Consider the following 15,000-nt stretch of genomic DNA (forward strand, 5'->3'; position numbering starts at 1 on the left):
CAAATGTTATAACCCTCCTCAGAGTGACATAACAGGTGGCAAACTCTTGTTTTATCTGAATGCTTGACCCTGCCCTGACCAGGAGGTAGTGGTTTGTTTGGGGGTTGGCTTGGCGCGGTGCCAAGGGGTCTGCCTGCGCGCCTCCGTCCGCACCGCTCCCCCCCCACCCCTTCAAGACGTGTGGCTGGTGTAACGGGGTCATGTACACCGTCCAATCCCGTGCTTCCAAATCCCCGGGTCTGTAGAGGACAGTGGGAGGAGTCAGGGGGAGGAGAGAGGGAGGGTAATCACCTAGAGTCGGCCTCGTTTTACCACCTATGCAGAAAGAGGTGCGTCGGTTTGTGGATCGAAGACCAAATTTGTTTATTTTGCCGAGTGATGCTCCGTTTCCCGCTGCTGTCGCTGGTAAATAAAGTGAAGGTGGTATTTGAAAGTGGTGAGCGTGGGTGTGAAGTGTGTTCCATGGCGCTGTGTAGCGCCCTGTAGGTGTTGCTATCAAGTTCACTTCATGTCTCTCGGCTGCACTGGCATTCTGTTGTCGCCAGAGATCACTTACACACACTACAGCATATGTACGCGCATGCACAATTTATATGAGCTCCACGCCCAACGCAAGGTGTCGCAGCGCCGACCAGGACGAGCGAGCTGGGGAGTTTTCCTGGAGCGTGCTCTCCAGGAAGCCTCCTCGGCCAGGTCGATCCCGATCAGCGCTCGGAGGCACCTTGGGTCGGGCGCGGGGAGTAAATATGGATCTGCGTGTCTGTGCACGTGCGTGGGGGGGGGGGGGGGGGGGGTGCGTGGAGAACAGGCGGCCGGGTTTATAGACAGACAGGGGTGGGAGGTGGTAATTGATTCCAACCCATTGACTTAAGCTGCAATTAGCCCTGCCCTGCCTGCCCCCCCCCCCTGTCCCGTAGGAGCCTGGAGGGAGGCCAAAGCTGCTTATCTCTTAATCAGGGCGCAGATGTAATCTTTTACCTACAGAGAGGTCCTGCTGCGCCCGCCCCCCTGCTGGGAGCTCTGATCCCCTGAAGAACAACACCTTGATCCCTGCCTGCCTGTTGGCCTCCTACACACACACACACACACACGTACAGGTAGGTCCCAACAGACACACACACACACGTATAGGTCGGTCCCAACAGACACACACACACGTACAGGTAGGTCCCAACAGACACACACACACGTACAGGTAGGTCCCAACAGACACACACACACGTATAGGTAGGTCCCAACAGACACACACACACGTATAGGTAGGTCCCAACAGACACACACACACGTATAGGTAGGTCCCAACAGACACACACACACACACACGTATAGGTAGGTCCCAACAGACACACACGTATAGGTAGGTCCCAACAGACACACACACACGTATAGGTAGGTCCCAACAGACACACACACGTATAGGTAGGTCCCAACAGACACACACACGTACAGGTAGGTCCCAACAGACACACACACACACACGTACAGGTAGGTCCCAACAGACACACACACACGTACAGGTAGGTCCCAACAGACACACACACGTACAGATAGGTCCCAACACACACACACACACATACAGGTAGGTCCCAACAGACACACACACACACACGTACAGGTAGGTCCCAACAGACACACACACACACACGTACAGGTAGGTCCCAACAGACACACACACATGTACAGGTAGGTCCCAACAGACACACACACGTACAGGTAGGTCCCAACAGACACACACACATGTAACGGTAGGTCCCAACAGACACACACACACGTACAGGTAGGTCCCAACACACACACACACACGTACAGGTAGGTCCCAACAGACACACACACACACATACAGGTATGTCCCAACAGACACACACACACATACACACACACACACGTACAGGTAGGTCCCAAGAGACACACACACACGTACAGGTAGGTCACACAATCATGCATGCCTCTCTCTTCCTCGTCCATCGTAGTCGAAGATGACGCAGCTTCCGATGTTTCTGCGTTGAACTCGTCTCTGTGACTATGAAGCCACACTGCCTGCTACAGTGGGAACACACACACATTCATGTAGGTATTCATGCATGCACGCACACACACACACAACAGACACCAGTGTACAGGTAGGTCACTCAATCATGCCTGCATACACACATTTGTGTAAGTATGCATGCACACACGCACACAACAGACACGCGCGTGGACAGGTAGGTCACACAATCCTCCATGCACACACACACACGCATATACATCCAATGCACACACTGAATCCTGCTCCCTCGCGTCTGCACGCACTCAACCAGCTGTCAGTCTGGTGCCCATAAACACGCGGCCGCATGCGATGGAAAGGCCTTTACAGTCAGTTCCCTTTCACTCGCATATGTGTGCGTGTCTGTGTTTCATCTGTCTGTCGGCTTTAAACAGTGTGCGTGCGTGTGTATGCGTGTGTGTGTGTGTGTGCGCCAGGGCCAGGTTGATGTATGCTGCTCCTCTCTCCTCGCGTGTCAGGCGTTCATCCAGCCAGACGGTCTTCCTGGCAGGGGGCAGATGACCTCTGGGATGGCGTGATTCTCTCCTCCTTTGTTCTCTCCTTCCGTCTGGCTTTCGTGACGCGAAAGAGTGAGAGACTGAGCGAGCGGGTGAAGAAGTGAGTGAGTGTGTGTCTGTGAGTGAGTGAGTGTGTGAGCGAGTGTTAGTGAGTGTGTGAGTGAGCGAGTGTGTGTGTGTGTGTGAGTGAGTGTGTGAGCGAGTGTGAGTGTGAGCGAGCGTGAGTGTGAGTGTGTGTGTGTGTGTGTGTGAGTGAGTGTGTGAGCAAGTGTGAGTGAGTGTGTGAGCGAGTGTGAGTGTGTGAGCGAGCGAGTGTGAGTGTGTGTGTGTGTGTGTGTGAGTGAGGGAGAGAGGGAATGAGGTATTGATTGTGCGGTCGAGCATGCAGTTGAGGGAGTGAGCTCAAAAAAGAGTCAATGTGCGTGCGTGTGTGTGTGCGTGTGTGTGTGCGTGCGTGTGTGTATGTGTGTGTGCGTTTCCTTCCCTCTCACTGTCTATTATGCTGTCTCATGGTTGACTGAGCGCATCAATGTGCTGCCAGCACCAAACCAGAACATCACTACGCGCTCCTACTGCTTAACAACCCAGCGTACACACACACACACACACACACAGCTTACCCATCCTCTCTCCTTCTCCCGCCCTACTGCCCACCATGTTCACCATTCTGGAGAAGTGCCGATGTAGAGGAGGTGGTTCGGTGAGGCAGCCTCTGACACAGTCCTGTGGTACGGGTTTGAGCCCAGCTCTGCAGTGGTATGGATGTGTAGGGCCAGAGGTCACAGGTCAGCGGGCGGTCCTGTTCATTCAGGAGGAGAGGGATTGCCTCACCCCTGAACCCTGGCCTTCTCCCGGACGGCCAAGCATCTGTGCTGTTCTGGCGTGTCTGGCCGAGGACACACACGCACACACGCACACACACACACACACACACATTTGAATTCTTTATTTAGGTCCGCATTTTCAAAATACATTGCATGGGCCCATAGTTCCATTGTTGTCATGTTGATCTTTTAACAAGTGTCACATTTTATAGATATGAACAAGCATCTAGGATGTACACAAAATGTTTACATGCACATGCATACACATGTAATGTACATGCTAACGATGTACAGTAAGCACACAGAAAACACCACTCACACCAGGGGAGTTATGGGTACAGAAAACACCTCCAAATACAGCGGCTGCTAATAATGGAGGAGATTGAGCAATATTTAGCAGTCCACTTTGCTACACACACGCACACACACACACACACACAAACAAACACACACAGGCGTAAACTGCCTTGTGATGTAATTGGTACTTAAAAAGGCGACGGTGAGAGTGGACAGGGACAGATAGACAGAGATAAAGAGATAAGAGAGAGCACCATCTGAGCAAATTACACTAAACCCCACTAACGTCTCTCACACACTCATAGACACGCAATGCACACACACACACACACACACACACACAATCAATCTCTGTTCTCCCCTCCCCATCCTTCCTCCAACCTCTCTTTGAAGCTCCGCCCCTCTCCTCTCAGTGTGTTCGTGGATGCGGGTCACAGTGACCAGAGAGTAAGAACATCTTCCAGCACGAGGCCGGTACCAGCAACAGACCAGTACCAACACCAGAACCAACACCTGTACCAACACCAGTACCAATACCAGAACCAACACCTGTACCAACACCAGTACCAATGCCAGTACCAACACCAGTACCAATACCAGAACCAACACCTGTACCAACACCAGTACCAATACCAGTACCAACACCAGTACCAATACCAGAACCAACACCTGTACCAACACCAGTACCAACACCAGTACCAATACCAACACTAGTACCAACACCAGTACCAATACCAGTACCAACACCAGTACCAGTACCAGAACCAACACCTGTACCAACACCAGTACCAACACCAGTACCAATACCAGTACCAACACCAGTACCAATACCAGAACCAACACCTGTACCAACACCAGTACCAACACCAGTACCAATACCAACACTAGTACCAACACCAGTACCAATACCAGTACCAACACCAGTACCAGTACCAGTACCAACACCTGTACCAGTACCAGTACCAACACCAGAACCAACACCAGTACCAACACCTGTACCAACACCAGTACCAATACCAGTACCAACACCTGTACCAGTACCAACACCTGTACCAGTACCAGTACCAGTACCAACACCAGAACCAACACCAGTACCAACGCCAGAACCAACACCTGTACCAGTACCAACACCTGTACCAACACCAACACCTGTACCAACACCAGTACCAACACCAGTACCAGAACCAACACCAGTACCAACACCTGTACCAACACCTGTACCAGTACCAACACCTGTACCAACACCAACACCTGTACCAACACCAGTACCAACACCAGTACCAGTACCAACACCAGTACCAACACCAGAACCAACACCTGTACCAACACCAGTACCAACACCAGTACCAATACCAACACTAGTACCAACACCAGTACCAACACCAGTACCAATACCAGTACCAACACCAGTACCAATACCAACACTAGTACCAACACCAGTACCAACACCAGTACCAATACCAACACTAGTACCAACACCAGTACCAACACCAGTACCAATACCAGTACCAACACCAGTACCAGTACCAGTACCAACACCTGTACCAGTACCAACACCAGAACCAACACCAGTACCAACACCAGTACCAACACCTGTACCAACACCAGTACCAACACCAGTACCAATACCAGTACCAACACCTGTACCAGTACCAACACCTGTACCAACACCAGTACCAACACCAGTACCAGTACCAATACCAACACCTGTACCAACACCAGTACCAGTACCAATACCAACACCAGTACCAGTACCAGTAACAACACCAGTACCAATACCAGTACCAGTACCAACACCAACACCTGTACCAACACCAGTACCAACACCAGTACCAGTACCAGTACCAACACCAGTACCAACACCAGTACCAGTACCAATACCAACACCTGTACCAACACCAGTACCAACACCAGTACCAGTACCAACACCAACACCAGTACCAACACCAGTACCAACACCAGTACCAGTACCAACACCAGTACCAACATCAGTACCAACACCTGTACCAACACCAGTACCAACACCAGTACCAGTACCAACACCTGTACCAACACCAGTACCAATACCAGTACCAACACCTGTACCAGTACCAATACCAACACCAGTACCAACACCAGTACCAACACCAACACCAGTACCAGTACCAACACCTGTACCAGTACCAACACCAGTACCAACACCAGTACCAGTACCAGTACCAACACCAGTACCAGTACCAATACCAGTACCAACACCAGTACCAATACCAGTACCAACACCAGTACCAACACCAGTACCAGTACCAGTACCAACACCAGTACCAACACCTGTACCAACACCAGTACCAACACCAGTACTAACACCAGTACCAGTACCAGTACCAACACCAGTACCAGTACCAACACCAGTACCAACACCAGTACCAATACCAGTACCAACACCAGTACCAACACCTGTACCAATACCAGTACCAACACCTGTACCAGTACCAACACCAGTACCAACACCAGTACCAATACCAGTACCAACACCAGTACCAACACCTGTACCAGTACCAACACCTGTACCAGTACCAGTACCAACACCTGTACCAGTACCAGCACCAGTACCAACACCAGTACCAGTACCAACACCAGTACCAGTACCAACACCTGTACCAGTACCAGTACCAACACCTGTACCAGTACCAACACCAGTACCAATACCAGTACCAACACCTGAATCCCCCTGATGTGAATCATGGCTAGCCGGCAATAACCTAGCCTACCTGACTGGTCTCATCATTCTCCTCTCTCTTCCTCTTCAAAAATCGTCGTATGCCCATCTGGAAAATTGTATTGATATTAGGTTATAGGATCCGCTAGTTGTCATCAGGGAATTATAAAACCAAAGGCTTTTCCAACGTGCTTGAGATGGGCAGGAGCTGTCGGCACGTCTAACTGCAGCTATAACGGAACCTAGATTACTAACAAATGTATTTTAGACAGTAGGCTAGGAATTTTGACCCCTTTCCCTCTGCTCTTCATCCCGTCACCCGTCTCCCTGACCCTCACCCTTTCACCTACCTTCAATCTTTACCTTCTTACCCTGCCCATTCATCCAAATCACCCCCACCATCTCACCCACTCATATCATGATACTGGACCCTGCCGCTCTATCCCATCACCCCCTTACCCATCAGTATTGAGCCCGTTAGCTTGGGTTAGTGTTACTCCAGCCATCCATGTCCAGTGATGATTCCATCCTTGCGCTCACAGTATTCTCTTCGGAGAATGTGAAGACAGCCATGGAACTCAGGGGGTTGTTGTGTGAACGGCCCTCTGGGAACTGAGGGCATCAGGTTGAGCTCCATCCCTCCCTCATATCCCATAGCCTATCACATACATAATAGACACAGTCATCTATGATTGGATGGGATAAGTAGAGGAGGATGATGGAGACTTCGGATAGTAAATTGCCAGTTTGGGAATCTTTAAATGTCTAGCTGCGTACCCAGGCCTGGATGATTAGTGCTCATGAGATACGGTATAGATAAGGTAAGGACAAGAGATCACAAGAATTCCAATATACCTACTTGTTACACATGGTAAATAAACTTTATATAAATAAACCGGCAATAACCTAGCCTACCTGACTGGTCTCATCATTCTCCTCTCTCTTCCTCTTCAAAAATCGTCGTATGCCCATCTGGAAAATTGTATTGATATTAGGTTATAGGATCCGCTAGTTGTCATCAGGGAATTATAAAACCAAAGGCTTTTCCAACGTGCTTGAGATGGGCAGGAGCTGTCGGCACGTCTAACTGTAGCTATAACGGCACTTAGATTACTAACATTAATCTATTTTAGACAGTAGGCTAGGAATTTTGAGGAGTAGGCCAAGGTGCCAGCACCAGTGTTTGGCCCAATTCAAACACTGGTTAACACCATGGTAATATTTGAGCGTCAATAGCCTACCTATCTTTCGTTGTAACCTCATGCCGCTCACTGAAGAAAAAATCCCTTCACGCGCCGAGTCTTCCGATCACCTCAGAAAGGAGCAGCATGGAGCGGCACAGAGCGCGCGGCCTATAGGCTCTTAGTCTTATTGAAAATAAATAGTCCTAATGTGGGTGCGATAGTGGTTTTGAAAGCGCATTTAGGCAGAAATATTTAGAAAGTTTTATTTATATATAGCCCAATTTGTATCATTGTTTTTTATATCAAATGTTTGGTGTGGCGGCAAGGATTTTGCCGTGGCGGTGCGCCACGACAAAACCTTACCAGCGGAAACGCTGTTACACGGTATCGTGACATTCTGTACTTTTTAAATACTTTTTTTTTTTGTTAACGGTTCGGTATTAGAATTCCCCAACGTTCGGTACTTATTGTAGGTCAAATGTAGTCTCTCTCCAGACTTATGTTGAATCGCTGCGCTCCGCATACTACATAAGAGTCTGGGCCGTTTCGCTGTCCCAGCTGGTGTTCTGAAGGCGTATTGACGGTTCAAAATTGAGTCACAGGTCGTAGCAGCAAATGAGAGATGCTGGCCCAGGTTAGATCAGCGGGGCTGATCGCCAAAATCGTTACTGATTGGTGTCGCCGGGATTCCTGCAAAACCAATGAATTGCCAAGAATTGAACGCCAGATTTTTGTATGAAGTGTCCCAGACCCACAGAGATCTGCAGTAACGTAGTTAGCGTAGCTTACGTAGCGTATCAGGAGAAGGCACTCTCATGGGTCTGGTGTTGAGACTACACAGTATCCTGAAATGTTGTACTTTTTTTTATACTTTTTTGGGGTAAAAACGGTTCAGTATTAGAATTCCCTAAAGTTTGGTACTTATTGTAGGTCCAACCTGTCTCTGGTGTGAGTGATGGAGAGGATGCGCCTGCGCCCATTGTTGTAGTGAGCCTCAGCTTCAGTTGACGGGGAAGAGTAAGCTAACATTGACCTAATGTTAACCCAGCTATTTAGCCAACCCTCCAGCTTGCTTTCAAACTCTAGTCCCAGGCCCTGCTGAGGCCTACCGTATGTAGTCCCAGGCAGAGCAGGGCTGGCTATTGCTGCCTGTCTAGTGAATAAGCTAGTGTAGAACCCCCATAACCTGGACGATAGAAACATCCGATATTTGATATTATGTTTATTGACATCAGTGACAATTTAACTTGCTAGCGAAATAGGGGTGCTCCGATTCCACGAAGCCACGATCCGATCCGATTCCTGGGGTCACGATCCGATTCCAGAATCGATTCTCGATTCAAACGATTCTCGATTCCAGAACCTAGAATCAATTCTCAATGGATTTTCTACAAAGACAAACTTTAGGATCTACTCCAGTCCGATATGGGCTAAGAAAGTGGAATATAGCAGAATAAAGAGTATAATATTATGTAGTTTTATATTGGACAAAAAATATATTAATGGCATGCTGAACTTGACATTCAACCTCTCAAGTATAACAGTCATGAACTTTAAACTTCCAGTATTTCTCAATTCACTCAGTGACCATGCTGAACTTAAATAAAACAAAGTATTTCTCTTCAACTTCAAGTATTTCTCAATTCACAGTTAGTTTGCTGAACTTGCATAAAATATTCTAATATTATAAGTCAAAGTGCTGTCAAGGAAAACGGTTGTAATGCAAAATAAAAATGCAGTTACATAAATGAATTTGGAAGGGTTAGGCTAGCTGCCTTTTTCATTTATCAGAATAACCTTGCCTCTTTCAAAAATAAAATCGCAATTCTTGCAGATGGTGTGAGCCATGTCAAGCTCCTTCTTGCAGATGGTGTGAGCCATGTCAAGCTCCTTCTTGCAGATGGTGTGAGCCATGTCAAGCTCCTTCTTGCAGATGGTGTGAGCCATGTCAAGCTCCTTCTTGTAGATGGTGTGAGCCATGTCAAGCTCCTCCTTGTAGATGGTGTGAGCCATGTCAAGCTCCTCCTTGTAGATGGTGTGAGCCATGTCAAGCTCCTCCTTGTAGATGGTGTGAGCCATGTCAAGCTCCTTCTTGCAGATGGTGTGAGCCATGTCAAGCTCCTTCTTGCAGATGGTGTGAGCCATGTCAAGCTCCTTCTTGCAGATGGTGTGAGCCATGTCAAGCTCCTTCTTGCAGATGGTGTGAGCCATGTCAAGCTCCTTCTTGCAGATGGTGTGAGCCATGTCAAGCTCCTCCTTGTAGATGTTGTGAGCCATGTCAAGCTCTTTGCCTGAGAGAAAGTAGATGCCCTCATCTGTGACGGGGCAGGCTGTATTCCTTGCTTGTCCTGATTTCCCATGATTTCATCAACTAACGTTGCATGCGACGCCACACCAGATAAACGTTCCAAGTAGAGGCGAACTAGCCAACTGTTGTGAACGTTTGAGCTACTTGTTGATCTTTTCAAGTTAACTTTCAAGCTACGCTGCTAACGTTAGCATAGCCTTTACTAGCCACACTGCCTGGCTGCACATGCTCTGTTACAGCGACAACTACGGAAGCCGGAAAGGGCGAATGGTGGTGGCGAAACAGCACGGAGGAGGAAAGGAGAGAGAGGAAAAAAAGAAGAATCGATTCTTGGGAGTTGGGAATCGATTCAGGAATCGTGGCATTAAGAGTCGCGATCCTTTCAAGAATCGATTCTTTGGAGCACCCCTACTAGCGAACAACAAAATGTTTCACGAAATGTCATTATTCGAAACAACCAGACTTTTCTTGAAACTAGAAAGCTAAAAACACAACTCTTCTGATCATATGCAATACAATAGCACATTGTTCTCGGGCCGCAGTCGTGATGCCTACTCAAACGCAATTATACACGCACGCCGCTGATGCTCCATTTTTGTTTACGGGTCGATCACCGGTGTCAGCGAAGAAAGGATTTCCAGAAATCCAAGGTTCTCGCAAAATTTGGACCAATCACAAATCTGTTTACAAGCGCATGGTGTTGAAGGCGTATTCAGAACCAGAGCAGATCGTTTGCTCTGTCCATATTGCTGTGTGAACATGAATTGAGCTAAGGTCAAAGTGCAACATTGTAACGTATTATTCTCTGAATCGGAACAAATTCAGGTATGAAAGTGGCCTAAGTCTACATGGGACAAACTCTGCCTCAAAATGAATTGCTATGGTACCAGACACCAGACATGGTACCAGGGCTCAGATTGATTGATAGCCTTACACATAAGATGTTGCAAATACAAATTTAATAAAACAATATATTGACTTCTAAAGCCATCTTTTGTAATGTCTATTCAGTGTCTTACTGGTCTGCCACAATAATGTAATGTATTTTAATTGAAATATCTTTAATTGTGTTTTCCTCAGCAAGAAATATGCAATTCATTAATTACAAATGATGCAAGTAGATTCATTTAAAAAAATCTATTGTCAGCCCTAGTTCTAAACTACAGTGCCTCTAGTGTCAGACAGAACGGCCAGTCAAAAATTGGGTCGCTGGAGTAAATGGCCTGTTGGTAGAATCATGGTTTGTCGTTTTAGAACAATTCATAGAATAATACATGTGAATTGTTCAGGAAAGGTCTATAATACATAATAATAACCTACATTGACATTAAACCCAGTCAATATAACCATATAGATTAGCAACTTGCCCTGATATGTATGAAATTAAGATTTCAACTTCAAAGACACTGTTTCTGACCTATTAGGTATCGAGTATCAAATCGGTAGTTTCGGTTTTTAGTATCAGTATGTAAATTCTTTCAGTATTGAGTATCGTGATACTTAACTTTGTATTGGTATCGAAGTAAAAAACGTGGTATCGTCACAATACTAATTACCACAGTAATGCAACTAGCTACTGTAAATGAAAATCTTACTTGGTTTAGTTTAGATTTCAAAGAACACGCTGAGTGGTTGGTCAAGCTGGTTATAAACGAAGACAATAGTTTTATTCTGTTACGATTCTGCAGAGTCGGACTCAGCACAGGAAGTGAATCCGGGCTGAGAGTTCACTTGAGGACGAGGTAGATAGGTTATACCGTGAAAAAGGAAGTGACATAGTTTCAGGATGAAGAGGACAGGGAAGTGATGTCACACAGGAAGAATTTGTAGTTTTAACAGACTGATCTATGAGAAAGAACTACAAAGTTAGAACAGCAGTCAAATAGGAAAACAAAACACTTTGGTGACACTTGAATTTCATTCACACTACTGCCCCGTGTGTGTGTTTGTGTTCCTGCTCATGTGTGTGTTACCCCTGCAGGAGACGGTCTTCCAGGAACAAGTGGAAGGGCTTCTGGAGGAGAAGGAGGAAGAGGAAGCGTCTGAAGAGGAAGAGGATGTTCCCATCGGTGCAATGCTCCAGCAGGAGAAGAAGACGGAGAAACAGAGGAGGAAGGAGAGAATTGAGAAGATAAAGGTATGGAGTCTCGGGCGTTATCTCTCTCTGTCTCTAGCTAACCATCTCTCTCCATCCACCTCATCTATGTTTTACAGTCTGACTCTTGGGGGCGGTTGTGTTTGGTGTAAACTGGTTTTAATAAATTGTTTAATGTTTGATGTGTCTTGGGAGGATGTCTCAATAAAGATCAAGTCTCTCGCTATCTCGATTTTACTCACTCACTCTCTACCTCTGCTCTCTCTACCTCTGCTCTCTCTCTCCATCTCTACCTCTGCTCTCTCTCTACCTCTGCTCTCTCTCCATCTCTACCTCTGCTCTCTCTCCATCTACCTCTGGTCTCTCTACCTCTGCTCTCTCTCTCCCTCTCTACCTCTGCTCTCTCTCCCTCTCTACCTCTGCTCTCTCTCCCTCTCTACCTCTGCTCTCTCTCCCTCTCTACCTCTGCTCTCTCTCCCTCTCTACCTCTGCTCTCTCTCTACCTCTGCTCTCTCTCTACCTCTGCTCTCTCTCCCTCTCTACCTCTGCTCTCTCTCCCTCTCTACCTCTGTTCTCTCTCTACCTCTGCTCTCTCTCTACCTCTGCTCTCTCTCTACCTCTGCTCTCTCTCCCTCTCTACCTCTGCTCTCTCTCTACCTCTGCTCTTTCTCCCTCTCTACCTCTGCTCTCTCTCTCACTCTCTACCTCTGCTCTCTCTCCCTCTCTACCTCTGCTCTCTCTCTCCATCTCTACCTCTGCTCTCTCTCTCTCCATCTCTACCTCTGCTCTCTCTCCATCTCTACCTCTGCTCTCTCTCTCCATCTGCTCTCTCTCTCCATCTGCTCTCTCCATCTCTACCTCTGCTCTCTCTCCATCTCTACCTCTTCTCTCTCTACCTCTGCTCTCTCTCTCTCTACCTCTGCTCTCTCTCTCTCTCTACCTCTGCTCTCTCCATCTCTACCTCTGCTCTCTCTCTCCATCTGCTCCATCTCTCCCTCTCTACCTACCTCTGCTCTCTCCCTCTGCTCTCTCTCTCCCTCTCTACCTCTGCTCTCTCTCCATCTCTACCTCTGCTCTCTCTCCATCTGCTCTCTCTCTCCATCTCCATCTCTACCTCTGCTCTCTCTCCATCTCTACCTCTGCTCTCTCTCCACCTCTACCTCTGCTCTCTCCATCTCTACCTCTCCTCTCTCCATCTCTACCTCTGCTCTCTCTCTCCATCTGCTCTCTCCATCTCTCCCTCTGCTCTCTCTCCATCTCTACCTCCGCTCTCTCTCCATCTGCTCTCTCTCCATCTCTCCCTCTCTACCTACCTCTGCTCTCTCTCCCTCTTTACCTCTGCTCTCTCTCTCCCTCTGCTCTCTCTCTACCTCTGCTCTCTCTCCATCTCTACCTCTGCTCTCTCTCTCCATCTCTACCTCTCCTCTCTCCATCTCTACCTCTGCTCTCTCTCTCCATCTGCTCTCTCTCTCTCCATCTCTCCGTCTCTACCTCTGCTCTCTCTCCCTCTCTACCTCTGCTCTCTCCCTCCCTCCCTCTCCACCTCTGCTCTCTCTCCATCTCTACCTCTGCTCTCTCTCCATCTCTCCCTCTCTACCTCTGCTCTCTCTCCCTCCCTCCCTCTCCACCTCTGCTCCGCCCCCTCCAGGAGCAGCAGCGTCTGAAGTCACGCACGTCGACGGACCGCCGGCAGCAGCTCTTCCAGCTGCGCTCCATCCAGTCGTCCCTGAAGCTGCGCGAGCAGAGGACCCGGGAGAGGATGCAGCAGCGCCGGGCCAAGCGGGAGGCCCAGAAGGCCCTGCCCCGACGCCTCGGCCGGCTGAAGTGAGTACACGCCCCGCCGTCCCCCGACGCCAGGCCCGGGGCTCCTCACGACGGAACCCAGGAGCCCCATGTATGGTCTTCTAGCTTCACTCGTCTCCCAGTGTTGCTGTAGTCTGGGGTTGAACGTGTGTTTAGAACCCCTCTGGGCTGAGTTTCCCAGAGGCATCGTAGCGCTACGTTCATGGTACTATGATGAACGCCATAGCTTACGATGAACGTAGCGCTACGATGCCTCTGGGGAAACACCGATCTCCACACTTGGTTTTTAGCTGTGCCAGTGCTGGAGACGGGTCTGGCTGTAACCCAACATCATTATGGAATAGAGGGGGAAAAACGCTGTGTTGCTCTAAACCTCTCTCAATCGTCTTGGGTGGCGCTGAGCTTGTTTTTCAACGGAGCCCTTGTAAAATGGTGTCGGGGGATTGAATCTGATTCCGTTGATTCTGATTCGGCGCTGGTATTGAACGGTGCCAACGCCAGAGTCTTTGACCCTTCCTCCTTTAATGTTACTTGTTGGCCGGGGGCGGGATCAGTGAATCAGACACTGGCTAATGGTCGGAACCTGCGGCGCTCATTGGTCTATTTTTGTGCGTGGCGACGCACCAAAGACAGCAAACGTCTGGTTGTCCCTCCGTTCCTCCGTCGGGTTGTTGACCTGCAGTTCTATGTTGCTACCACAAGAGGCAGTGTTTTTTTGTGCATGGCTGTAAGCCAGCACACCTAGAATAGCGTTTGTCCGGTTATCACTCCCTCCCTCCCTCCCGCCGGTCAATGTTGACCTGCATTTCTCTGTTGGCACCACAAGAGGCAGTAGTCCCAGCACACCAAAATAAAGGAGGACACCAAAATCAACCTGCCAATCTCCACTGCACAAGTAGAGTAGTGGTCAGATCATAGGACTCCCACCCGGGAGACCGGGGTTCAAGGCCCCAGTGGGGATGGTTTTATGGGACTATACCCCAAACCTCCACATGTTCATCCTTTCACTACAATCTTTGTATCCCTTACCTTTGTCCAGAAACAGAAGTTGAACCAATTGCAGCAAAATAACTAACGTTACAGGAATCATCAGTGTAACTGCTTTAGCCACTGACCGCTACCATTAATGTTATGGAAGCTGCTGCTAGTTGTTGTGAGCTTATGAGCTAACTGGCTATTCTGCTCTTATTAGCATTGGAACTGATGTGTCCAGGCGACAAGACCTATCTTAATTTATCAGGCATTATTTC

General features: G+C 48.5%; 2 protein-coding genes across 2 annotated transcripts in view; both read left to right on the forward strand.

Moving 5' to 3' along the window:
* nop53 (NOP53 ribosome biogenesis factor) overlaps positions 1-377 on the forward strand; it is a 25,314-nt gene extending 24,937 nt beyond the window's left edge. Inside the window, exon 12 of the mRNA XM_084445233.1 lies at positions 1-377. This exon is cut by the window's left edge and continues 593 nt beyond it. The gene's annotated coding sequence lies outside the window, so the exon portion shown is untranslated.
* A 10,586-nt stretch (positions 378-10,963) lies between these two features.
* LOC311308257 (gap junction delta-2 protein-like) overlaps positions 10,964-15,000 on the forward strand; it is a gene marked incomplete at both ends in the record, with an annotated part of 17,042 nt that continues 13,005 nt past the window's right edge. Inside the window, 3 exons of the mRNA XM_084437203.1 lie at positions 10,964-10,969; positions 11,834-11,989; positions 13,596-13,771. Of these exons, the coding sequence (XP_084293329.1) occupies positions 10,964-10,969; positions 11,834-11,989; positions 13,596-13,771 (338 nt within the window). The remainder of the gene's footprint in view (positions 10,970-11,833; positions 11,990-13,595; positions 13,772-15,000) is intronic.

The sequence above is a fragment of the Borostomias antarcticus genome (genome assembly GCF_949987555.1).
Source record: "Borostomias antarcticus genome assembly, chromosome: 1".
NCBI classification, from domain to species: domain Eukaryota; kingdom Metazoa; phylum Chordata; class Actinopteri; order Stomiiformes; family Stomiidae; genus Borostomias; species Borostomias antarcticus.